We start from the raw sequence: 27,429 nt of genomic DNA on the forward strand, positions 1-27,429 counted from the left end.
AAAAAGCTATTAAAATAGTCCTCCTCTCCTCCCCCAATTACATGTCTGTATGAGGCTGAATTTTCTTTACGTATTTCAACCAACTGCAACCAAGATGGCAACAACTGAATGAAGAAGTAGATATAACTATCCTGCTGTTTTCTATTACTCAAGCATTAGCAAAATTAAAGACATTTGCAAAAAATGAAAAACACTGCCACTTTACTCACTAGCTTTTATTGTATTTGGAAAACATGGTCATTTTCATATAAGTATGTTATTTATGCTACTATGTAAAGGACTTATTATTTTTCAATGAATTAATACATACTTAAAATTTTTCTCAGTTTTAATTTTGTTTTTGTTAGTGGAAGTATTGGGGATCAAACCCAGGACCTTGTGCATGCTAAGCATGCCCTCTACCACTGAGCTATACTCTTCCCACTTAGTTTTAATTTTTAATATGGTAAATATCAATAGATATAACACACATAAACAAAAGCTCTTTGGGGTCTTCAATAAATTTAAAAGTTTAAAGGAATCCTGCGACAAAATGTTTAGAAACTGCTGCTCTAGCTTATTTCAATTTACTCTTTGGATTTCAATTTAGATGTTATTTTATATTTTTGGAAGCTTTTTCATGACCATTCTGGTTGTATGTGAGGGTCTTGTATGCTCCATTAATAATACCCAAACTTCACTTACTAGCAGCTCTTTTCAGGGCCATTGTATTTTTTGTTTTTGCTTTATATATAATGGTTTTATTGAGATATAATTAACTCATCACACAGTTCACCTATTTAAAGTGTGTAAGTTTTAGTTTTGTAGTATATTTACAGAGCTGGGCAGTCACCAATCAACTTTAAAGCATTTTTCATCACCCCCAAAAGAAGCTGTGCCCTTTAACAGTCACTCCTCATTTCCCCTCTAACCCTCCAGCCCTAGTAGAATGCTAGGACAATAGCCCACTAATGCATTATCTGTTGCTATAGATTTGCCTATTCTTGATATGTCATTTAAACAGAATATCCTTTGTGACTGGCTCCTTTCACTTAGCATAATGTTTTCAAGTTTCATCCATGTTGTATGAATACTTCATTCCTTTTTATAGCCTAATAATATTCCATTGTATCAATATACCACTTTTGTTCATCCATTAGTCACTTGATGGACATTTAGGTTGTTTTCTTTTTTTGCTATTATGAATAATGCTACTGTGAACATTTGTGTACCCATTTTTATGTGAACATATGACATTAATTCTCTTGGGTATATACCTAGGAGTAGAATTGCTGGGTCATGGTAACTTTATGTTTTAACATTTTGAGGAACTGCCAAAATGTTTTTCAAATGAAATGTTTTCCAAAGCATTTTATGTTCCCACTAAGTAGTGTGTGAGGGTTCCAATTTCTTCAGATCTTTGTCAGTACTTGTTATCATTTGTCTTTTTGATTATGGACACCCATTCTAACACATCTGAAATGATGTCTCATTATGATTTTAGTATATGTTTTCCTGGTGCCTAATGATGCTGAGCATCTTTTCCCGTCCATTTGTATACATACTTTGGAGAAATTTCTATTCAGATCTTTGTCCATTTTTAAGTTGAATTTTTTTATTATTGAATTATAATAGTTCTTCATGTATTCTGAATATTAGACTTTTATCAGCTATATTATTTGCAAATATTTTCTCCTATGCCTTAGGTTGTTTTTTCAACATGAAAGATAAAAGTTTTTAATTTTGATGAAGTCCAATGTATTTTTGTCTGGTTGCTTGTGCTTTTGGTGTCGCATCTAAGAAGCCACTGCATAATCCAAGGTCAGGAAGATTTATACCTACGTTTTATTCTAAGAGTTTTATAGTTTTAGCTCTTACATTTAGGACTTTCATCCATTTTCAGTGAGTTTTTCAAAAGTTGTGAGATCGTGATCCCAATTCATTCTTTTGCATATGGATATCCAGTTGTCCCAGTAGCATTTATTGAAAGTCCTCTTTCACTATTGAATTGTCTAGGTATTCTTGTGGAAAATTAATTGATGTATGAGGGTTTATTGATTTATTCTGGAATCTCAGTTCTCTTTCATTTATCCTTATGCTCTACGCTTTTATACTTTAAAGAACTCATAGAAGGACCATTCTTTAACTTACAGCAACAGAATTCAAAGGTCAGAATTAGCTCTTCTTCCCTACCAGTTTGTAACTTTCAGCAGCATCTTTTTCATCAGTAGTTATTAAAACTGTGTCCAACGGGATCGTGTTTTGTTTTGCCTTTTTTTTTTTAAATTTAGGTTATATGTTTGGCCTGGATAGTTAATCAAAAATGTTAGCTGTAGGGAAACAGGCACTGGTATTCAGCTCAATTATTTATGGAGGTTGACGAGCAAGGCCAGGAGGAGACAACAGAAGTACGCTGGCTCAGCCTTCAGAAACCTGAAAGGTGTCGGAGGGGGAGGAGGAATCTGGGCTGTCCGTTCGGTTCCAAACGCTGAGACTGGGCACCCGGAACTTTTCCGTAGAGAGACGGGCTCGGGACCCAGGTGCAGGGTCTAGTCTCGGTGGCGCTGAGGGCACTGTTGTTAGTTCATTGGCGCGACCACGGCTATAGCAGCTCTCCGCCTCCCGCCTCCGGGCTGCCCCCCTCCCCCCCGACTCGTTTTCCCGCCTCGCCTTTCCCCTTTTCCCTATCCCTCCTCGCGGCGCGTAGCGGAAGTGACGCCAGGCGTAGCGGAAGTCCCTCCGGCCGCGGTGTTGTGCTGTGGGGAAGAGAGACGGATTTGTAAACCCCGGAGCGAGGTTCTGCCTACCCGAGGCCGCTGCTGTGCGGAGACCCCGGGTGAAGCCACCGTCACCATGTCTGACCAGGTACCGGGCTGGGAGCCGTCCGATGGCGGTGGCCGAGGCCTTGCTCCGCAGGTCCGCCTGCCGCTCGGCTGGGGCCGGGGCTGGAGGCGCGGGGGAGGGGAGCGCGGAATGGGGGAGGGGGCTGCCGGTGGGGGCTCGGCTGGCGAAGGAGGGGAGTGGACTAGGGCCGGAGACGCCCGGGCCTGCCGCGGACCTCCGGGAGCCGCCCTGCCGCTTTCCGGGCTCTCTCATCACCCACTGTGCCCCAGCGCCTCTGGTCGCGGCCTCCCTTAAGTCGTCCCCCTTTTTTCTCCGGGGCCGACCAGGTGCAGAGCCCAGCTTCCACCTCCCCTAGAGGGTCCCTGGGGAGCCCGTCCGCCTGCCTCTCCAGAGGGCTGATTGCAGAAGCACGGCCCTAGGCCCCAGTTATGTAACGGGAGAGAATCTCTGCCCGGGAGGCTCGGTGGCCCTGAAAAAGTGGGTGGACTCCACTTTTTGGTTCTTGGTCTTTAGGTAATCCCGGAGTGGGGACGTGGGAGCAAGGGGGAGGGAGACGTCTCGTGTTGCTGGGAACCTAGATAGCTCTGCTTTCCGTTCGGATTGCAGCTAGAGCCGAGCTGCTCTGCTCTGAGTCTTTTTCCGTGTGGGGGTGTAGAGCTGTGGCCTCTTCTTGTACTTTCCCATTTCTTACTCGGGATTGGCTCAGCAGCTCTCCAGTTGTAAGAGCACTCAATAACCAAGAAACAAAGTAGAACAAAACTGCTAGAGCAACAGAAAGCATTTCATCTGGGCGTTAACCTGAAGATGACTGATAACCTTTGAGGAAAAGGATAGGAAAACTTCGTGTGTGTTGAGCAGTTGGGAAAACATTTGCAGCAAGCCACCCATTGTAGCAAAGTACTCCATTTTAATGTTAATATCAAGATTTTCTTGCGATTTACACTCAATTGCGAGTGTTCGATTTTCCGTGGTAAGTTTTTCTTCCTCACCTTTTTCTAGTTAACCACGTTTATGGCTAGTTTTTACTTTATAAGATTTTTGTAGGGACATCTTTTTGTTTGCTCAGACGACTTTGACTTTTTAAAGTATTTTTGCACTTTTTACTTGTTTAGTGATAGTTATCTAGAAAATTGTTTCTCATTCAACTCCATAGTGTACTTGAACTTTTAAAATTATCACACTAATTCCCTTGGCTTTTAACCCAGTTCAGTTTTGTGCCACTTGGTGAGGGCAAATGAGGCTTTTGTGGATTTGTTCTGTTGTACAAAAATGTATGTTTATATTTTTAAAGCTAAACCAAAATACAAATTAGTTTTGGGTAGGTAGGTCTTCTTATAGCAGTCTAGATTAATTCCCAAATTGGTATGGGAATGGCATTATAACTATCTCCCTAGATAGTTGTTTACTTGGTTACCAGGGAGGAAAGAACAGGTGTAAATGCTTAGTTTCATCAGCCTTTTATTTTGATGCTCAGAAGTTGCAAGGAAGCGTGTTAAAAATCTGTTATCGCTTGATGAAAGAGCAATGTACAAAAGGAGTTATAAAGTAAATTGTAGAATTTATTGCTCCAATTTGAATTCTGGTCATTTAAAAGAAATGTGAAGGAAGAAGTTAAGGACCTAAGACACTCACAGGTGGCTCTAGGCCGCAAGTTCTTTAGATTCTTTTCAAGGGGTCCTTGAGGCCAAAACTGTTTTCATGATAATACTGGGCACTGTCTGTCTTTCACTCTCATTCTTTCATGAGCGTTCAGTGGAGTTTTCTAAAGATTAGCATGACCTTGAGCATCACAGCAGATTGAAATGTAGACTCAAATGTCGAAATCCAACTTCTTTTTATTAAGCCAGACATTAAAGGGATTTGCAAAATTTTAAACAGTGCAACTTTTCTCACTAGTTTTTGAAAAAATATTTTTAATAAAAATATTATTTGCTAATATACATTGTTTATTGTTATCTAAAATGAATTAATATGTATTTAGAACATTTCTCAGTTTCAGTACTGTGAACCTCAATAGATGTAACCAACCTAACAAAAGCTTTATGGGGTTCTAAATAATATTTAAGAGTATAAAAGAGTCCTGAGACCAAAAAGTTTGAGAATGGTTGCTTTAGGCTGATTGACTAACATCATTATTAGTAATTAGTACAATTTTAGTGTTGGGATGCTAAAGATTTAAAGAGGTATGAAAGTGAACTCTTACCCTGATGAGCCTTATGAGCAAGAATAAGAATCCCAAGTTACTACTGTGCCAAATCAGCAGCATGAGACTGAACCACTGTCTCCAAAAGACAATCTTTGTATAAACCAAGTTGTTTTAGAATGGTGTGTTTTCTGAGGCATCTCTCAGACGGTTATTGCCTGGTGCTGGATATTGGAATTGAGTAATAATTTCAGGGTAAAATTGGTGGATGTTAAATTCACAGATTTGAATTGCTGGATTCTCCAGTGATTAATGAAAAGTAATTATTTTTGGAATTTGAGTGAAATGCTTTATTATAATTCTAACAATGCCAGCATTATCAAGTGGATCATTATTGAATAATCCTCTAACACAGGTTCTAAACTCGAGGATTGTGAACCATAAGGGCTGAAAATCCACTGAAATTGTATGCAATTGTATTTGTGCATGTGAATTTTTTTTAGGGAGAAAGGATCCATAGCTTTCATCAGGGGTTCATGATCCCTTAAAAAGGTTAAGTAATAACAGATTTTTTAACTAATAACAGATCTGACTGGGTGCTCTCCTTTAGCCTGATCTCAGCGTGCAGCAAAACTGAGCACTTGTGTAGAACCAGAGCTTACTATCAAGCTGGTAAGGGTAATGTGTACAAATATTTTTCCTTCCTCCTTCCCTGTATTCATGTTCATAGTGTTTCCTTTCTATACCAAAACTAAAAAAGGCAGTATGGACTTCAGCTCTTCAATTCTGACCTGTTAATTTGTAATAATTGGATGACTGATTTGCTTCAAATGCTAACTTAATCTTTTAGCAAGTTCACTCTCCCCACCTCCACCTCAGACACAGAAAGGGAGAGAGAGAGAGACAGATATTGAATGATCTTTTATCTTTAGTCAAGGATTTTAGAAGCATTAAGTAATTCTGGTTATCTGTTGGTACCTAACAAACTACCTCAAAACTTTATGGCTTTGTTACAGTGAAGTGTTACAGCAACCTGGATCTTGACGAGAGACAAAGCAGCACCGGGAGGGTTGGAGAGCTCAGGTTTATTACACCGGTGGGCCTAGAGGAGTTAACACTCCAAGCTCTGGTCCCCATCTGTAGGTTTACACAGGCTTTTACAGGCTACTAGTCAAGACTTTGCAACATCATATGCAGAGTAGGTGTAAGAAATGGACCAATCAGGAGTGAGCCAGGTTTTTGCCATATGCAAATCAGTTGTTACAAATGGACCAATTAGGAGTGAGCCTATTGAACCAATACGATCTTAGGGGTAAGTTCCCCTGTCCTAGAAGCAAGCCATTTTACAGAAGCATAAAAGCAAGATAGTGGCCCTGCCTGGGGGTCTTGCCAGTCTTTTCATGGTGCTTCCCACCTCAGCTTAAAACAACACTCTTTGGTTTTGCTCATAAATTTGCAATTTGGGCAAGGCTCTGTGGGTTAAACTCAGCACTGCTACTTGGTATGTGGGGCGTCTGCTGGGATTACTCAAGTGGCTGGGGGCTGTAATGGATGCGCTCCTCATATAGTCTCAAAACTTCTCTGAAGGGTCTTAAGTATTCTCTTCAGCATGGTGTAGATCTTTAATCTACCACATTAATTGTGTTTCTTTTGTTAGGATAGCATTATTCCCTGCAGTGTTTTTTTTTTTTTTTAACATTTATTGATTTATAATTATTTTACAATGTTGTGTCTGCAGTGCTCTTTATATTGCTGTTGATGTTTACTGATCTGTTAGCTTGAGATAGTAGAAGAATATGAAAAACTGGCATATATTAAAATTCATTAATTATGTATGCTATTTATATCATAAAATAAGTATGGCAAACTGTAGCTATGACTGGAGCCTCTAGTTAATGATACATATATTAAGCATTCCATACCCTCAGAGAGGAATAGTAGTCTGTCTTCTCTATGATAGATATATGAGGTGCTGCTAGTGTATGTTGCAAACATATAGATTATAATAAAACATTTAAAAGAAAATGTTATCTGAACATTATTTAATAGTATTTTACAAACTCATTGACACTCATTACCCCCCATAGCACTTAAGAGTGTTCCTATTATAGCTTTTATGTATCGTGTTGCAATTGTGTATGTAAGTGCCTTTCTTCATTATACTGTTTGTTTTGGAGAGTCAGGAATCAGACTTTATCCACTCTTTTTTTTCTCATGTGTCCAGCACAGTGACTGAATACTTAGTAAAAGTTTTTGAAGGAGTGAGTGGTCATATTCATTCATTTAACAAGTATTTATTGAGTGTCGGTATGTTCCGGGCACCATCCTAGGCCCTAGAAATGGACGGTTGCCTCAAAAACAAGAAACAGCAGGTATCTTCCTGTTCCTCCTCTTTCAATTCCCATGCTGTTTTGTTCCTGAGGAAGGCTTGGTTGTCATGCATTAGCTTTTCTTTTATGTGTTTGCATACTTTCTTGCTCTTTACTTCTGTTAGTGATAGACCTAGTAACTTAATCTGCAAAATTGAATCATTTGCTTCTAGGACATTGGGATTGTTATGGATAATTTTCTCTAAGTCGTGTTTGATATCACATTTTAGAATTTATTGAAATTGTGGGTTTCGGGGGGTAGATAATTCTCTTAATCTTTTAAGAAGTCATGTAAGTTCACACAGATTGTATTACTGAGCACCTTGGTTTTACAGTTAAAATTGGAATTCCTGCAACATCACTTAGGTTTATTTAAAGATGTATTGCATTTGTTATACATTTATATTTTGAATATTCTTTTTGTATTTGATTGCCTTTACTGAGCTATTGAGAATCTGAAGGAAAAGACCTTAAGGAAGGAAGGGTGGAGTTCTGTTTGCTGGACTCACTGTTCTCAGTGTATTGGGCCAGTTATTTTTAAAGGTTTTACTGAAGATTAGTATATATATGAAGAAGTATACACAATTGTACAGTTTGCTGAATTTTCACAAACTGGTCACATCCATGCAGCCAGCGCCCAAATTAAGAGTGTCTGACTACTAACACAGATTAGTTTGCCTGTTTTTATACACTATAACATTGTATAAGTGTAATCATACAGTATGTGTTTCTGTCTATGGCTTCAGCATTGTTTGGGGATTTGTCCATATTATTGTATATAGTTGTATGTTGCTAAATCTCATTGCTAAATTGCATTCGATTGTGTGACTATACCATAATTTATTTAACTATTCTGCTTTTGATGAACTTTAAGGTAGCTTTTCTAGGAGCTTTTTTTTTTTTTTTTAACATAAGCTAAATGCTACCTATTTAGAGAACTTCCTGTGTCAATTCAGATTGCTTTTGGACTGAATAACAGAAAGTCTGATATATAGTAGGGTAAACAAGTATGCAGTTTGTTTTTCTGATGAAGCAAAAAGTCCACATTTAAGTTACTAGTTCAGAGATGGTAAGGCAGCTTCACTGTGCCTTCATACTCCTTTCTCCTCCATCCTTAGCAGATGTCTTCACTCTGATACTTTGTGCCCTATGGGCACAAAAAGGTTACTTTATGCCTTTGTCCCAGGCAGGAGAAAGCAATGGAGCAAACAGAAAAAGTACACCAAAAAGTACGTACCAGCAAAAAGTATGTCACCTTCTATCTCACTGACCAGCACTGCATCTCGTGACCATAAGAGAAGCTGTGAACTACGGTGGAGGTGGGGGAGGTTTGGCTGGCAAATTTAGTCTTCCCTTTGGAAGGAAGAAGGGCAGAATGGATATTGGGTAGGTGATTAACAATGTCTGTGCCATGCCTCTAAACCTGTGTGCTAGTACCTTTGGATACAGTGAAGCCAGTTTGTTCTAGGCTTTGCATAGGTTCATAGTCTAGGTGAAGAGAGTAGGGTTTATACAACCAATGGGATTTTCAGTTATAATTTTTAGTTACTGAGAAATTGTCTGTCTATATCTAGCATTTAACCACAATTCTAGTGTTAAATATAAATTTACAGGAGTCTCAGTGTCTTGAAAGCTTGACTTACACCTTGAAGTTATGGAGCTAAGCGTGATCAGTTTTATTCCAAATGTCTAGTACTGTCTCATTAAGTTTGAACATATGCAGCATGAGCTCAAAATATATGTATATTTTTGTGTTTTTAGAATTGTGGTAAATCATTGAAGTATGAGGGAGATGACTATTGTAATTTGGGGGTCTGTATCTTTTAATAATGGATGTAATTATTAGAATTATCCAATTTAATTCTTGTTGAGCTTTCTTCACTAGGAAATAAAATGAAATAAACTGCTGCATAGTTAAGACTGATGGTTAACAATTTTTGGAAACTGCATTTTTTATGAAATATTTTAGTATGGAAAATTTTAATGTATATATAATTGTACCCATATACCCGTGTCTTGGCCTATCTTATTTCATCTACATGACCCCACTCTACTTTATCATATTATTTTGAAACCAGGCCCAGACTTTGTATCATTTCATCCATAAATATTTCAATATGTATGCCTAAAAGAGAAGGACTTTAACTTAACTAGGATACTGTTATCACATCTTTAAAATTGAACAGATTTCTTAATGTCATCAAATAAAGAGTAAATGGATTATTTTTGATTTGGTCTTCCCCAGAATCTCTCCTCCCCCCACCAGAAGAATGAACAAGTGACAGTGACAGATTCGGGATAGTTAAGTGTGGTGCTCTCTGTGATTGAACTGTCTACATACTGATTGCCATGGTGCTTTTTAGCAAAGTTCTTGTTCTTTTGACTTTGAAATGGCACAATAAAATCCTTCTCTTGAATTTTGTACATTTTAAAATGAGGATTGTTGTGTTTTCTGTCCTCTCCTGTCTAGTTCTTTTCAGATCCAGCCACCTTCTATTTCTAAGCTGTTTCATCTATATCTTGGAAAGAATAGTGGGTAGTGCCTGGTACCTGATAAATTCCTTTTACCATTCCAGTTACCATGATTCAGTCTCTAGATGACACAGACCTGAAAGTTTAGAGGTTTCCAGTTCCTGACTTTGGTCTTGTACATACATTTACTTTCTTTACATTACCAGATTCTTCTGCTCTGGGGCTGTGTATCCTTTCCAGCCAAATCAACCCACCCTCTCTGGGATTCTCTTTTCTCTGATGACCTACTGTCCCAGACCCAGTGCTGAAAGCTTTCACTGTTTAGTGACTAGTGTGCCATATCATTCTGTACTGGCTGCTTTTTGTACAAGGGAGAGAAGGGAAGAAGGCATACAAAAGACATTGAGATCACTGGTGACAAACTTTGGCCTTTTTTGTCCAAGATCGTCTCATTTTCCAGGCTAGTTTGTCCAGGGAAAAAAAGGCAGCTCGTGAAAAGTTAGATGACTGCATTAGGCAAGCATGAAGCTATTAAACAAGTGGGCACATGTGACATTGCTCTAGTGCTTCAGAGTTGGGAAGACATCACCAAAACGGAGTGACTAGGGAAAATGGCAGCTTAATTTTGGAAATTTCAAGTCCTAGTGTTCACATGTTCTTATGAAATTGAAACAAATTATCTTATTCCCAACTGTGAATGTAAAACACTGAAAAGATTTTTGTTTGGACTGACTATTGTGTACAGTAGAAGTATGAAGCGTTAGCAAAATTTTGTGGTATGATACAGAAAATAATGCTGTCAACTTAATTCAGCAAGCATTAAGTAATTGCCTGGTATTTGCCTGACACAATAGAGATTATAAAGATAAAAACTTTTATAATCATTCTTTGTAAACTAATAGGGAATGCAAGACATACCAAATTGTCACTGAAACCATTAATTTATTTAACTAGCATATTGAGTATCTTCAAAGTACCAGACATTCTGCTTGACCAGAAATACAAAGAGTAAGACATGGCAATAAGGAACTTAATCTGGTGGGAGATGCAGATAAACAAACATGTGGTTATAGTAAGTTAAGCAGTGTGGGAACATTTAAGAGGGTGATCAGGGAAATCATTTTGTAGAAAGTGATGCCTGAGTGGTCTTGAAAGGGGAATAGGGTAGGAAAGGGCATATGAAGCAGAGGTGATCAACATGTACAGAGATTGTGGAGTTAAGGTAGAGGGTGCCATGTTTAAGGAATTGTAGATAGTTCAGTATGGCTGGAGCAAAGGATATTAATAAGAGAGACAGAAAAATAGACAGAAGAATAAGCCTGAATTGCTAGGCAGAGACCAACACATGGAAGACCAGTGTATGTCGGCTAAGGAGTTTGAGCTTAACCCTGAAATTTCTGGGCAGATCAGATTGCATTTTAGAGAGATGGCTCTGGTTGTAGTTGGGAAGGATTAATTGAAAGAAAGCTAGACTTGGGGCATCTGTTAGGCTGTTACAGTAATGTTAATGAACAGCAGTGAGTGCCTGAACTAAGGCAGTGGAATGGAGAGAATGAGAGTCACTAAGAGATAAAATTGGCAGAATGATGAATGATTAAGTGTGAGATTTAAGAGAGGAAGATTAGCCAAGGTGACTGCTTAATTTCTGTGGTGGGCTGTTGAGTGCATGGTAACCATTTATTGTAACTGGGAATCCAGGAGGAGTTGTAGCTTTTTTGGATTTTGGTCTTCAGGAAGAAGAGTTAAAGTTAATAGGAGTCAGAGATAATGCATTGAGTTTTGGACACTTAAATTGAGATACCCATGGGTCACCCAGGAAGACAAAGAAAAAGAAGAGGACTGAAGACAAGGAATCTAGAGGAGCATTACCATTTAAGGAAACGGCCAAGATGAGGAGGCAGTGGAATCTTGGAGGCCAGAGGTAGAGAGTTTTCAAGGAAGAAGTCATCAATATCTATTGTGTTGGAAAAGTTAAAAGATGAGACTTGAAATTGTCCATTGGGTTTAGCAATAAGGATTTGAACTGGTAACTTTTGCGAGAGAAGTGTCAAGTCAAGTGGAATGGTGGGGTATAAACCAGATTACAGCAGTTGAGGGTGAAAGTGGAAATAGCAAATGCTGAGTACTCGTAAGAAGTTTGAAGAAAAAGATGAGGACAACAACTCAAGAAAACAGTAAAGGGGAGTGTTTTAAAATTGAGAATAAATGCTGTGAAAGATATGAATAAATTGCAAATAGGAGCATTAAAGGAAAGTTTTAATCCCAATAGGAAGGTTGAAGGATGCTGTGGTTCCTAGAAGAGTTTTTTTAGTACTGTACTTCAGATGATGTATGGGATGGATTAATGTGAGATGATTTCAAGAGAAGTTGAGGGAGGGTATGTATTATAGGTAAGTGAAGCAGAAACAACAAAGGGCTGAAAGTGGAAGAATGTTTATAGACATTCGTGGAACAGCACATAGTCCAATTTTATTGACTCCTTGGGTTTGTAAAGAAAATGGTGAGAGAAAAATGAGAATAGAGCTTGGTAATGAGGAACCAAATGTGATGTTGTGGAGTTAGGTTCTAGGCCTTAGAGTACTGGAAGCTAGTAATGTTTTTTGGTAGGGGTAGTTATACAGTCAGAGAAACTGCTTTAGAAAGAGTTCTGAAGCAGTGTGGATGATGGGTTGGAAAAGAACCCTTTTGTTCTGAGCTGCCTCTATTGCTACCCTGTCTAGGAAATACTGGAGCAAAATCACTTCCACTGTGCTGATGTATTGCTGCTCCTGCTGGAGGGTTATATTCTCTTCCGTTGTGCTAACTCATAGAAAGCTTCTTCACACCTCTTCTCAGTTAAAGAGGACTCAGGGCTTTTTTGCTCTTTATTACCCTTCACTGCATGGAATAAACTGTCCTTGCCCTCTCTAGATACTTAAAGGAAGAAGCAGCTGTTTGCTCTGAATGTAAATTCATAGAAATGTTGTGGTGAAACTGTTTGAAGACAGTCTTCTAGTTTTCAGGTGAAATACTGTCTCACTAAAGAAGGTTAATTTTGCCTGCTGCCATAATATGCAGTAGTCAGCAAATGTTGAGCACTGCAGAATGATAAACAGGCAAGGATTCACACTAATGAAGTCAATTCTGTTATCTAAGCATTTCCCTGGACTCTAGCCTGTGTCTTAAAGTTAAAAGCTACTTCTTATGTTCTGTTACATTTTGAATGTTTAAGAGTTTGTTAGTTTTAAGTTACTGGCATGAGATAAACAGGTGAGGACCTTGTTGTTTTATTTCTGAAATACAGTATAGTTGGTTATATTCTCATCAAGTGTGGATTAGCAGTTTGAAATTGCTACAAATAATAAAAGAGTATGTATTTAAATAAGTGGATAATATGGTGGCCAGAACAAGGTAAACTGCAGGGAAAGCTGCTTTTATCACACTAGTGAGTGAAATTTACCAAAGCTACCCCCTTTACTAAAAATGCCTTACTTTTCTTAGATACTTCATGGCAATGTTGTTTCAGCTAGTTTATTCTAACTTCATTTTCTTTTCAGTATCCCTTTATTTAAAATTATTGTATAATTTATTATTTTATAATTTGTAAGAGGGTTATACTCTTTTCTTCTGTCTTCTAATTTTGTCTCCTCTTTTCCTTTTACTACTTCCCTTGTTTGTGCTTCTTTTCTTATTCCAGTTTAACTCCCCTACTTTTTCAGCCAAGCCTAATCTTTTAAAATTGGACATACTGCTTCAGACAGTCTAAAATAGTAGATAATATAAAACTGACTTGTTTTGATTCAAGAGTATGTTAGGCCAGTACTTTTCTTTCTTCCTTTCTTCCTTCCTTCCTTCCTTCCTTCCTTCCTTCCTTTTTCTTTCTTTCTTTCTTTCTTTCTTTCTTTCTTTCTTTCTTTCTTTCTTTCTTTCTTTCTTTCTTTCTTTCTTTCTTTCTTTCTTTCCTTTCTTTTCTTTCTTTCTTTCTTTCTGCAAAAATTAGTCTAATTATTTTATTTTATATATAAACTTTTTTTAGTTATAGTCATTTTACAATGTTGTGTCAAATTCCAGTGTAGAGCACAATTTTTCAGTTATCTATGAACATACATGCATTCATTGTCACATTCTCTTTCGCTGTGAGCCACTATAAGATCCTGTATATATTTCCCTGTGCTACACAGTACAATGTAGTTTATCTCTTCTACATTTTGAAATCCCAGTCCCTTCCCACCCCCCATCCCCCTGCCAACCACAAGTTTGTATTCTGTGTCTGTGAGTCTGTTTCTGTTTTGTATTTTTTTTTTTTTAAGATTCCGCCTATGAGCGATCTTAAATGATATTTTTCTTTCTCTTCCTGGCTTAGTTCACTTAGAATGACATTCTCCAGGAACATGTATGTTGCTGCAAATGGTGTTGTGTTGTCGGTTTTTATGGCTGAACTGTATTCCATTGTATAAATATACCACATCTTCTTTATCCAGTCATCTGTTGATGGACATCAGGCTAGTTCCATGTTTTGGCTATTGTAAATAGTGCTGCTATGAACATTGGGGTGCAGGTGTCATTTTGAAGTAGGGTTCCTTCTAGATATATGCCCAGGATCGATATTCCTGGGTCATATGGTAAGTCTATTCCTAGTCTTTTGAGGAATCGTCATACTGTTTTCCACAGTGGCTGCACCAAACTGCATTCCCACCAGCAGTGTAGGAGGGTTCCCTTTTCTCTACAGCCTCTCCAGCATTTGTCATTTGTGGAGTTTTGAATGATGGCCATTCTAACTGGTGTGAGGTGATATCTCATCATAGTTTTGATTTGCATTTCTCTGATAATTAGTGATATTGAGCATTTTTTCACGTGCCTATTGATCATTTGTATTTCTTCCTTGGAGAATTGCTTGTTTAGGTCTTCTGCCCATTTTTGGATTGGGTTGTTTAGGCCAGTACTTTTCTATTTGATTTTCTTTCCTAAATAGACTTTGCTTATGTTACTATGATTAGTTTATATTTCTTAGTACTGTTTTGTAATTGGAATAGTTAACTTCCCCCAATAGGCTGTGAAAAAGTAATCTTGGATTCAAAATGTTTGGTTAAGAATTCATGAAGGACAAGCTGCCTTTGACTAATAGGAGTTAACTGTAGGTTAATGGTTTCCAAGTTGTTCCTCTGTCCAGCAGCATTAGCACCCTGGTAACAAGTTAGAAATGCATATTACAGCCCTACCCCAGACTGAAAAGAACAAAAAACTGGGTATGAGGCCTGGCAGTCTTTTAACAAGTCCTTCAGGTGATTCTGATGCCCGGTAAAGTTTTAGAACCATTAATGTATGATTATCATAAAAGAGACTTCTTTCTTGATTTTTAGTGATCTGGTGTTTGAGACAGTAATTGATTTACGACCTTTTTTCTTAATTTGCTGGCAGAGAAAAGAAATGCTCGCTGTATTTTCAGGTGCAAATTTTGTATCCTAAATGAAAGTAATGGGTACTCATAAGTGAGTAATTAAATAGCATGTAGAACTTTTACCTTTATATATACTTTTCTTTCAGGAGGCAAAACCTTCAACTGAGGACTTGGGGGATAAGAAGGAAGGAGAATACATTAAACTCAAAGTCATTGGACAGGTGAGCTTCATTTTTTTCCCTCTAACTCTGGAATGTGAATAATTTCTGACACACAGGAAAAAATGATTTAAGTAAGGCAAGTTATTTAAAAATGGTATTTCATTTACTATATATGAATGTGTTGGAGGTAGAAAAGACAGATACTGTTTCCTTTAATTGATCTGCTAGGCAGATTTAGATCACCTTATTTTCTCCAAATAAAACCTTTTTCTTGGTTAGCATGCTTCAGTGGCAAATACAGTGACTACTATTGAGTGATAAAGCTATAGCTCTTAAACAGAAGGGCCTTTCAGGCTTTTCCACGACCCTCTTTCTTGGCACCTTATTTCCCCAGACTCTGGCTTGTATCTTATTGATCCTTCTTGAGATGTTAACAGATAATTGAGGTTAGCTGAAAATTGTTGGAGAAATGAATCTTCATAGTTGTTTTAAGGGACAAAAGAAAAAATTGATGGACTCCCACCATCAAAGTGAGATTACTGTTTCCCCACATTCTCTGAAACATGGGATATTATCAGTCTTTCAATTTTGGGCCAGTATGATAGCTAAAAACTTTATTTTGCATTTCTCTGATTATCAATGAGGTGTAATTTTTTTGTCTATTATGTTTATATTCTATTAATCATGTGTTATATCCTTTTCCCATTTTCTGTGATCATCTTATTTTGAAAGTTTTTATTAAGGTATAATTCACATACCATAAAATTAATCATTTTAAAATGTATAATTCAATGGCTTTAGAATATTCACAAGGCTGTGCAACCATTCATTCCCAAATATTTAGTTTCAGATGGCTTTCATCACCCAAAAAAAGACATGCTGTATTTGTTACCAATAACTCCCTATCTTCCTCTCCCTCAGCCTCTAGCAGCCAGTAATCGTACTTTCTGTGTTTATGGATTTGCCTATTCTAGACATTTCATATAACTGGAATTGTATGATATGTGACCATTTGTGTCTGGCTTCTTTCATTTAGCTTATTTTCAAGGTTCATCCAAGTTGTAGCATATTTCAGTATTCCATTCATTTTTATAGCTGAATAACATGTCTTTGTATGGATATACTAAGTTTGTTATCCATTCATCAGTTAGTAGATATTTGGGTTTGTTTTCATATTTTGCCTGTTATGAAAAATGTTGCTATGAACATTCATTACAACTTTTGTGTGGCATTGTTTTCAGTTCTCTACGTATCTATGAGTGAAATTGTTGGGTCTGATAAAGCAGTAGCTTTGTTTAACTTTTTGAGGAGTCACCAAACTGTTTTTAGCAGTGGTTACACCATTTTACATTCCTACTGACAATGTGTGAAGGTTTGCTTCTCTACATTCTGGTCAGTATTTGCTATTATTGCTCTCTTTTTATAGTCATCCTAGTGAGTGTGAAGTGGTATCTCATTGGGTTTTTGATTTGCATTTAGCTGATGGCTAATCACGAGTATCTTTTTATGTTCTTATTGGCCATTTGTACATCTTCTTTGGAGAAACGTCTATTTAAATCTTTTCCCCATTTTTAGATTGGATTATTTGTCTTTATTTTTGAGTTGTAATAACTTTATATATTTTGTTTTCACCTCTTTTTTTTTTAATGGAGGTACTGGGGATTGAACTCAGGACCTCATGCATGTTAAGCACATGCTCTACCACTGAGCTATACCCCCACCCCTCTTTATATACTTCGGATATTAGCTCATTATCAGATAGATGGTTTGCAAATGTCTTCTCCCATCTTTGGGTTGTCTCTTACTTTCTTGGTTGTGTCCTTTGCGGTACAGTTCTTAATTTTGATGAATTTATCTATTTTTTGTTGTTGCTATAATTTTGATGTCATGTCTAAGAAACTGTTAACTAATCCAGAGTCACAAAGATTTACATCTATACATTCTTCTAAGGTTTTTATGGCTTTAGTTCTTACATTAAGTCTCTGATGATTTTGAGTACTTCTTGTATACTTTTTGTGTAGGTCTGAGGTAGATTCTAACTTCTTCTGCATGTGGCTGTCTATTTTTCCCAGACAACTGGTTGAAAAGTCTGTCCTATTCCCATTGAATTGCTTGGCATCTTTGTTAAAAGCAAATGACCATAGAAATATGGGTTTATTTCTGGGCTCTCAATTTTATTCCATTAATCTATAGGCATTCCTCAGAGATACTGTAGGTTTGGGTCCAGACCATTGCAATAAAATGAGTCACATGAATTCTTTTTGTTTCCCAGTGCACATGAAAGTTGTTTTACACTATAATATGGTCTGTTAAGTGTGCAGTAGTGGTATGTCTAATAAAACCAATGAACGTACTTTAATTAAAAAAAATACTTTATTGGTGAAAAAAATGCTAACCATCACCTGAGCCTTCAGTGAGTCCTTTTGCTGGTGGAGGGTTTGAAATATTGTGAGGATTACGAAAATGTGACAAGGAGCAAATGCTGTTGGAAAAATGGTGCCAGTAGACTTCCTTGAAGCAGGTTTGTCACAAACGTTCAACTTGTTAAAAAGCAAACAAACAAATCTACAAAGTGCAATAACGCAGATCGCAATAAGATGGGTTATGCCTGTATATGTCTTTCCTATGCCATGGATTACCTTTTTAAGAATGATTGATTTGTAGGAGTTCTTTATATTTTCTTGATTTATCTTGTGTGTTATATATAGTGACTATTTTCTTCAAGGTCTCTTGTTTGTGGTGTTTCTTACTGTATAGATGGTTTATATTTTTATTAAGTCAGATTTATCAGTCTCTCTTTTTTTAAGTGGTTTTTAAATGAAAATCTTGCTTTAAAATAAGAATTTCCCAATGTCAAGATTAGGGAAAAAGTTCTCTCCCTAAGAAGAAGAAAAAATATTAAAACATTTAAAAATGTTAGCTCTTTAATTCATCTGGAAGTGATTTTAACTTATAGCAGAAGTATTGCTCTAGAAATTTTGTCTGTGAAATAATCCACAGAATAAGAATTTTTTTTTAAACTATTATAGTCATAAACAGAAACATTGTGAACTTGCAACTTCTACTAATACACATTTGTGAATGTGATATATAAGGATTGGCTTTGAAATTTTTACAGTATGCAAGTGTCAGTATTTTTTTTTTTTCTGATGGTTGCCTGATAGTTTCCTTGACAGTCTGGGTAGATGAAAATTATCTGTGGCTCCAAATATCAATTAACTGACTCAGGTTATTACTCATTTTACTCATGTAGGGGAAACCAGACTGTGGTTGTGACATAAAAAAATGTCAGGAATTAGTGTCTCAGTCTGTTATTTTATGGTATATGTCTCTCTTGTAGGTTTGACCACCTTCAATGACACTTCAGTTGTGGGGGTACTTTTTGTTTTGAGTTTTCATTGGAGGTTTGTGACAGTTCGCCTTCTTTTATTTTGAAAATAGAACAGACATGCAATTCCGAAGGAATGTATTCTTTGACATACATACTTTTACTTACACTGTTAATTTTAACACCCAAGCCACCCAAAATTATCTTTGTTTTATTAAATTTATTTTGAAATAGGTATAAAACAGTTTTGAGGATGATTATTTTAATAAAAGCCGTTAGGAATGTGAAAAAAAATGTTTTGGTGGGAAAATACCAGTGACAAGATGTGTGTTTCTATTTGTAATGTATGTGTAATTAAATAATTTGTTTCAAGCAAAGCAAATAGTTTACACAAGGAGTGATAATTTTTTCCCTCTTATCTCCTTAGGATAGCAGTGAGATTCACTTCAAAGTGAAAATGACGACACATCTCAAGAAACTCAAAGAATCATACTGTCAAAGACAGGTTTGTATGTTATGGTATTAAATTCAGTACTTTATATATCATTAATTTTTCTTTTAAGGAAGTTTGTCAAAAGAAAAGTAATCTTTTATTATTTTTCACTATTAGCAGCTCAAGGAGAATACTCCTTATATTGTTTAATTGCCTTTTTCCCCTTGTGGCCCATTTCAATTTTGAATTCATAAAGTATGTGGAACTAGTTTGAAAAGTAACTCAGAGTAGTTGTAAAGATTGCTTTATGAATGTTTCTTTCTTAATGACTTACTGATGTGGTAACAGTAAAGACAAGTAATTTTTGGTGATCACTATGAAATTTCCTGTTTCTAACCATGGGTGTTTAGCTATATGTTAAATTTAAGTACTTACATTATTGGTTCAGTATCTTTATACATAGTACTGCAGATTACTGCTGAATGCATTCTATATTTTTAGCATTAAGGAATTTTCTCTTTTTAAAAAAAAAATAATAAGTGACTAATACCGTCTTCAGATTCTGACTTTCCTGAGCTAGATTATTAGATCAATAACTAATTCCTTTAGCCTGCCTAGATTCAAATTCAGGCTCCACCACTATCTGACTGTGGGACCTTGAACAAGTTATGTGTTTTCTTTCCTCCTTAGTAAAATGAAGATGAAATAAGATGACCTCCATAAAGCTCTTAACGTGATGCCTAAAAATGCTCAACAGATGTTACCAATTGTTATTATTACTAATAAATTAGATTTAAATAAATGTAATTGAAATTAGTATATATAGGAGACAACTAAAATATGTTTTAACAAGTTAATTGTATTAATATTAATTCAAGTATTATAAGTTTTAGTTTTAGAAGATTTGCTTTCTACAGTTGATATTTGTAACTTACGTAAACTCACTTTTGCCACTTTTGCCAGGAGAAAAAGAGATCTAAGTATTAGGATAAGTAAGGCAATAAACATTTGTTTTTGTTTTTGATGTTAATTGTTAAACTCAGTGAAGTCTTGTCAATTGGGGCTCAACCAGCTGACATTTGTAATATTGATGGGAGCTAAAATTGAAATGCTCACCAGGGGAAATGAGCATATATTAAGTAAGTGCACTATGCTAGTAAGTACTTAGATACATTGTCATTTACTTCTCACAACAACCCTGAAGAAAACTGTATAGTCTTTTTACTCTGTCTATAGATGAGGGAGTTGATTATTGAGAAGAAACGGTGCCAAAGTGAAAACCAAACTTATCCAAAATTGAAGGTACTAGGTTTGGGGAGATAATATAGCATCAAGTTAGAATCATTTCCAGCTTTTTTTTTTAGACATTCTTTTTTTGGAGGTAGGGGCAGGTATTTAGGTTTATTTATTTGTTTATTTTTAATGGAGGTACTGGGATTGAACCCAGGGCCTTATGCATGCTAAGCATGCACTTTAACACTGAGCTATGCCCTCTCCCTCTCCAGCTTTCTTTTTTATGCTTCAGAGTTTACAGTTTTTAGAAAAAGTTTCTATACTTAGTTCATGGAGGCTTGGTAATTTTTTCCTTATATTTGCTGTACAAGGAATAGAAAACTTAATTTATCTGAAGTATGGAACACTTATCCAATACAGAGATACTGAATCATTTTTCCATTTTGATATTATTTTCCATATTTGATATTTTCCACTTGATGTTATTATTTGATTTTATCCATTTTTCCATTTTGATACTTGGTTTCTATAGAAATTTTTTTGACTCCAATGTAAGATACTTCTTTTTTGAAAGATCCTGTAATTAAAATCAAAGAATATTCTGCCTTTGTCAGTTAAGTTTATTATTTAATATAACCCTGGAAATGATTTAAAATCAAATGTAGGGTAAGTTTGCATGCTCTTAACATATTTAAGTATAGTACATATTGGAAGATAGATTTAAGTTTTGGATGTTTTTGGAGTAGTACTTAAACACAGTTAAAATCTTAATATATTAGTTATTGAGCAAAATTAGTACTTTTGGACTAAAATGAGTCTTGATTTGTACTTATTAGTGAAGTTATTTAAATGAGTCTTCTGTTCCCTTTTAGCTATTTTTGTGGGTAAGTGATTAGAAAAAATATTTTAATACTACTTGTGATATTTATCGTGCTATCTGTGCCATCACAGATTTACTGTAGCTTATCTGGCTAGTTACTATGATTTACCCAATTTCTATGATTTAATCTTTTAAAACCAATTTTGCTTTATAGTTAGAAGGTAGTGAGGCTGCTCATCTAATATCTGATTTTATCTTTATGTTAGCTACAGATTTGAGAGGAAGCTGTATAGAATAGTGGTTAAGGATGCATAGACTTGGGAGCAGATTTGGCCTTAAATTCTTGGCTATCTTGTGTGCCCTCTCTGTATGTTTAGATTCCTTAGCTGTGAAATGAAGATAGGGTGATATACCTACCTTCCAGGGTTGTTGTGATGAAAATTTATGATGTATATAAAAGACTTGATGCAGAGAGTGCCTAACAGATAGTTGGTACTCAATAAATGGTGATTATGATAGAATCAGCTGTCTGGTTTTATATTCTGTGTATTCTGTTGAAGCTTTCTTATTTTCTTTTTGTACATCAAAGTTCCTATGATCTCTTCTAAGATTTGTATATTTGTATGTTTTCTACTTTTTTAGGGTGTTCCAATGAATTCACTCAGGTTTCTCTTTGAAGGTCAGAGAATTGCTGATAATCACACTCCAAAAGAAGTGAGTATAATTTCTTCTCTGAATCAGGACAAATTTTAAATTCTGCATTGAATGATTTGGGTCACTGGTATTAAACTGCCCCTTTCTTGATTATTCTCTGATTTCAGTGGTGTATCATTTGTCAGAGAGAACAATAATCTTTGGGTTGAACTTCCCTTATTTTGCCTTCAGAAATCCCAATAAAAAGAGAGGTGGGAAGTGGGAATTGAGTACTGAATTGGCATAAGGCACACACTCTGTATATACATATTATCATTATTGATGGACTATTTGAGATTAATTTGCAGTTGATGTGACCCTTTACTTCTGAATATTTCAGTGTTATCTCCTAAGAGCCATAGTTACCTAATTTAGGAGATTTAACATTGATACAATATTGTAATTGAATATACAATAAAAATAGTCAGATTTTGCCATTTGTCTCAATAAGGTCCTTTATAAGCTCCCCCCTCTTTTTTTTTTTTTTTTTTACTTTGACCAAGGATCCCATCAAGAGTATGCATTCTAACTAGTTATCATGCCTCTTAGCTTCTGTTAATGTGGAACAGTTACCCAGTCTTTGTTTTCATCACACTGACATTTTTTTTCTAATGAATTCAGGCCAGTTACATTTTACAGTATCCTTCAATTTGGGTTTGTCTGTTGTTTCCTCATGGTTAGATTCAGTTTTGCATTTTTGGTGGGAGTAGCACAGAGTGAAGCTGTGAAATTCCAAGTACATCACATCAGGAGTTATGTGATGTCCATTTGTCCCGCTATGGGTAATAGTAACTTCAGTCACTTAGTTAAGATAGTAACCCCAGATTTTTTATCCATTGTAAAGTTACCATCCGTCACAGGATCCAGTTCAGTATCAACGTATTTTATTTAGGTGTCTCTTTAATTATCTGTAATTTGGAACAGTTCCTCAGTCTGCCTTGGTCTTTTATGACATTTACATTTTTGAAGAATACAAACCAGAAAGTGCCTCGATTTGGATTGTTCTGTTTCCTCATGACTAGATTGTGTATTTTTGGCTGGACTACTACATAAATGGTGATGTGTCTTTCTCGGTGTAATATATGGAGTTCCTGAAGCCCCTTACTGGTGATGTTAATTTTTATCACTCAGTTTAATGGTTGTCTTTTTTCTTTACTGTGTAGTTACTAGTTTTTTTTTGTTGTTGTTATACTTAAGTAATTTGTGGGCACATACTTTGAGACTATGTGACTAACCTCTTTTTCATCAAAGTTTTCCCTATAGGTTTAATATCCACCCACTTTCTTGAGTATTTCCTTACTGTCTGGCACAAAATATTCTAAACTTATTTTGTAGTTTCCCTGTCCTAACTTGGCATAATCTCTGCAACACAGTAGATACTTAATACATTTTAATGACACCTCCCTCACTATCATTAAGAGATTATCTTTTTAGAAGACTAATGGGGCAGTGGGAGAGAGTAAATGTTTAGGGAGTGACCTCTTTGTACTGTGTTCACTCATCTCTGTTAAAGTGCTCCTTAAAGCTGATGGCTTTATATTAACCATAGTTTGAGGACATGTGCTTCCTTCCTGTTATAAAGGTTCCTTGTAATGTTTGGAATTTTATTCTTTGTGGTATTTACCAGGCTATATGTGTAATTAAAATTAAATTTTAGTAGCATCTTCAGTTAATAATTATTTTAATGTTCTTATGTGTATCACAACCATAATGCTAGAGCCAGTTAATCATGTAAAAAATTCTAAATCCACGTAAGTCTGTATTTTATTTTTAGATTTCTTAGAATATTTTAATTTTCACATTTTGTAACTCTACAAAGAACTCACTATAAAATATATAACTTTTCTCATTAGATATTACTGATCTTAGGCTTTCCTTTAAAATGTTATTTTTCATTTGTTCTTGTGATCCGTTATAGTTAAGTGGAAACAATGCTAGGTTTTGTTTCCAGTCTGCCTATTACAGTGCTGCTTAACTGGCTGCACGCTAGAATCAACAGATTCCTTGTCCTTTACAAGCCTCATTGAGGTTAACACCTGGGTTTCTATGTGACATAAGCCCCCTTATATACTCCTTTATCTTTGAAATAAAGAATACTCATGGTTAAAAATAAAAATATTAAAAAACCATACTACCAAATTATGTAAAATGGAAAATTTAAAAAATGAAAAAAAGGAAAATAAACACACCCTGGATATTTCTGCATTCCCATTTCTCAGGCAACCATTATTAATAACGTCTATAAGATAAAGATTCCAGAGTATTTCAGTGCATATAAAACACATTTTAAAGAAACCCCATAATTACCTATACTTAATGTTTTGTAAAAGGCATTTTAAAGGAACTTTTTTTTTCTGTAAGAATTGAGAAGGGTTGGCCTGAAAAATCTAGCTTTTAAAATTGAAGGTGTCAAATAAGACTAGCTATATTGTAACTTCTTTGCATTAAGAGTGGTCACTAGCAAAGAAAATAATAGTTACATGCCAGAAGGAATCGTAGATGACAAAGTAAACCACTTAGAAATGAATCCTTAAGCAGTATTTTTCTAACTAGAACCACATATTTCAAAGTGAGATTAGGTTTTTTGAAAGAGGTGGTTCTGTCATGTAATTACATCTAGAAGTAAGATGCTTTTTAGAAAGTATGCCATCAAACTATTTCAGCTATTAAATACATGTTTCATACTGTTTTAAGGTACTTTTCAAAAATACTTAAATTTTATGTGGTGAATAAATGGGGAAGTGAAATTGGCTCAGCAAAGTAACATGAATGACTTCACAGACATTATCAAAAAGAAAGATATACCTCTCTGTTCTTTAGATTGAAGGAAACGGGATTCTTAATTTTAGAACAGGATAACTGGGTCACTTTTGTATCTTTCTGAATTTTAACACATTGGCCACATAATTGTAACCAATTAAAAAATAATACTTTTATATTCTACTAACCCTCTTCTCTCTTACAGCTGGGAATGGAGGAAGAAGATGTGATTGAAGTTTATCAGGAACAAACGGGGGGTCATTCAACGGTTTAGATATTCTTTTTATTTTTTTTCTTTTCCCTTAATTCTTTTTTATTTTTAAAAATAGTTCTTTTGTATTGTGGTGTTCAAAACAATTGAAAACTGGCACCCCGTCTCTTTAAAACCTCTGGTAATTTGAATTCTAGTGCCCATTATATTCATTATTGTTTGTTTTCATTGTGCTGATTTTTGGTGATCAAACCTCAGCTCCCTTCATATTGCCCTCTCGTTTTTAAAAATTACATGTGTGCACAGAGAGGCCACCTTTTCCAGGACTGTGCATTTGCAGGCTTGTGATAAATAAGATCAACTAACGCGAGTGTTCATAATGACTTTCCAATTGGCCCTGAAGTTCTAGCATGTGATTGCTTCACTCCTGGACTATGACTTTCAGTAGGAGATGGAAATTTTTCAGAGAACTGAACTGTGGAAAAATTACCTTTCCTTAACTTGAAGCTACTTTTAAAATCTGAGGGTCTGGACCAAAAGAAGAGGAATATCACGCTGGAGTCAAGATGACAGAAATGGTGAGAATAATGACTAACTCCAAAATGGCTTCCCTGGAGAGAAAGCATTTTTAGATGAAAGAAAAGCCTTGTCAGAAGATCCCAGAAAAGTTCTAATTTTCGTTAGCAGTTAAAGTTATTCATGCAGAAGTGTATACAACAGAACACTGCTCTTTTTGATTTTATTTGTACTTTTTGGCCTGGGATATGGGTTTTAAATGGACATTGTCTGTACTGGCTTCATTAAAATAAACAAAATATTTGTAAAAACCGTACTAATGTTCATTTTATTTTTAATTGTATAGAAGGAAAGAAAATGCCTAAAGAAAAGGTTTTCTTGCATAATACTGAAAATTATTGTTTGTACGTGGTACATATGTTTTCTTCAGTACTGTACAGTGATGATGATGGTCATGACTTTGAAGCACTGAAAGTTACTGAAGTGCCTTCTGCATTAAGGATTCAATTAAGGCCACAATACATTCTTAAATACTCAGTGTTCTGTTTTTTTAAGAAACTTGATATTCCTGTATGATGCGTACGTATGATACAGTTACCCAATCATGTTGAATAAATGGGCACGCCAAAAATTCTTGATTGATATTGATAATTTCAGTTTTTCCCTTAACAATTTACAAAATGTTCTCTGCTTAGTTAAGGTTTGGTATTTTGTTTATATTTTCTTTTGTTTCTTTATATCTTCTATTTAAACTGCATAAAATTAAAATACCAAATTAGTTCCTTAATGAGAGGGCTTAACTTTTCTTTTAACTCCTTAATGAATCACAAAATTCAGTTTATGCATATACATAATCCAGTTTCATATTATCCCAAGTAGAATGTCATCTAACTACTTTAGGAGAACAAATAATACCTGTCTCTAATGCATTTTATAAACTGTTAGTCTGAGTACCTTCTTAAGTCACCTATTGAAAAATAATTGGCTTGCCTTATAAATTCTTATATTTGACCCTAACCAAAAAATTATTTGTATTATATATATATAGTCTAGGTAAATTAGAGCTTTTAGACCATCACCTGGCATTTTTCATTATATTAAATGGTGACTAGGAATTAGGCCCATTTCTAGAAAGTCCTCACTGAGTTGCGTACTTCTGTCAGGCCTGAGTAACAAACCTGATAGGCTGTTTGAGCTATCCAGAATGTGTGAATATGTAGTTTGGTATCTTAATTTTGTTTGCATCTCTGTCTGAAGGCTCTCAGCATTTAGGTGTTTTAGCTTAGCTACTGGGGATATAATTTTCTTATTTATTGGGCTCTTCTAAATGCACTGCATTCTGCTATGGCTAACTTAAAAATGTGCTTATCTGGTCAGCAGTGTTGATAAAATAGGCCTTTCACAGCAACAACTTAATAGAATATTAGTTTTGAAAGGGATTTGAATAACGTTTAGTGTAGCCACTCTACCTGGTGCTTGACTGAAACATCCTAAATTTGTACAAGAAGGGAGAAAATAAAATCAGTAATGGTAATTTCTCCCACAAGGATGTTTCCTTGCGTGTTCTTTCTTCTCTTGGTTGAATTATTTGAGATGCTTCTTTCTTATCTGATTAAGTTATTGAATGAACTGAATGAATGTGCAAATAGGGTTGACAAGTGTGAGAAAAAGTTTGTGACATATTTAAATTCACTATGATAGCCAGTATTTTGAACATTTTTGGCCATTTTATTTCTGTCTTACATAAAGCAAGGAGTTGAAAATAAGCATCAAATCTAAGCAAGTCCAATAACACAGCAGTACAGAATCAAAATTAAGCTTGACCTCTGGATGGTGGAAGTGCAATTCCTGTAGAAAGCAAATACCTTACAAGCATTAGTGGGAAATTTGAGGGAATCATCTGCAAATACTAGACTTAAGCTGTGGACAGTGAAGTACAGAATAGGGCCAAAGGAAATTCGTGGGAAAATTCAGATACTGCTTGTTTTAATATCTTTTTATATATCTTGTTTGCTAAAGCCCTTTCACCCCCTTTAATGATCATTCTATGATAGATACTTATCAGATACTTATTGATGTTAAAGAGATAT

At 35.6% G+C, this 27,429-nt stretch overlaps 1 protein-coding gene and 1 non-coding gene across 3 annotated transcripts; one reads left to right on the plus strand and one right to left on the minus strand.

Moving 5' to 3' along the window:
• The first annotated feature begins 2,683 nt into the window (after window positions 1-2,683).
• Window positions 2,684-25,655, plus strand: SUMO1 (small ubiquitin like modifier 1). 2 transcript variants are annotated; one of them, XM_031451979.2, is made up of 5 exons: window positions 2,684-2,895; window positions 15,331-15,405; window positions 19,101-19,178; window positions 21,802-21,873; window positions 24,818-25,655. In XM_031451979.2, the coding sequence occupies exons 1-5, from the start codon at window positions 2,833-2,835 to the stop codon at window positions 24,884-24,886; spliced, it is 357 nt and encodes a 118-aa protein (XP_031307839.1). In that variant the 5' UTR covers window positions 2,684-2,832; the 3' UTR covers window positions 24,887-25,655. The 2 variants fall into 2 exon arrangements, with proteins under 2 accessions (XP_031307839.1, XP_010990036.1); XM_010991734.2 differs by having other exon boundaries at window positions 2,687-2,844.
• Window positions 16,993-17,064, minus strand: TRNAV-AAC (transfer RNA valine (anticodon AAC)). The gene has a single exon. It is a non-coding gene; the product is annotated as a tRNA-Val (tRNA).
• Window positions 25,656-27,429: the final 1,774 nt, after the last annotated feature.

This window comes from Camelus dromedarius, chromosome 4 (genome assembly GCF_036321535.1).
Source record: "Camelus dromedarius isolate mCamDro1 chromosome 4, mCamDro1.pat, whole genome shotgun sequence".
Lineage (NCBI taxonomy): Eukaryota > Metazoa > Chordata > Mammalia > Artiodactyla > Camelidae > Camelus > Camelus dromedarius.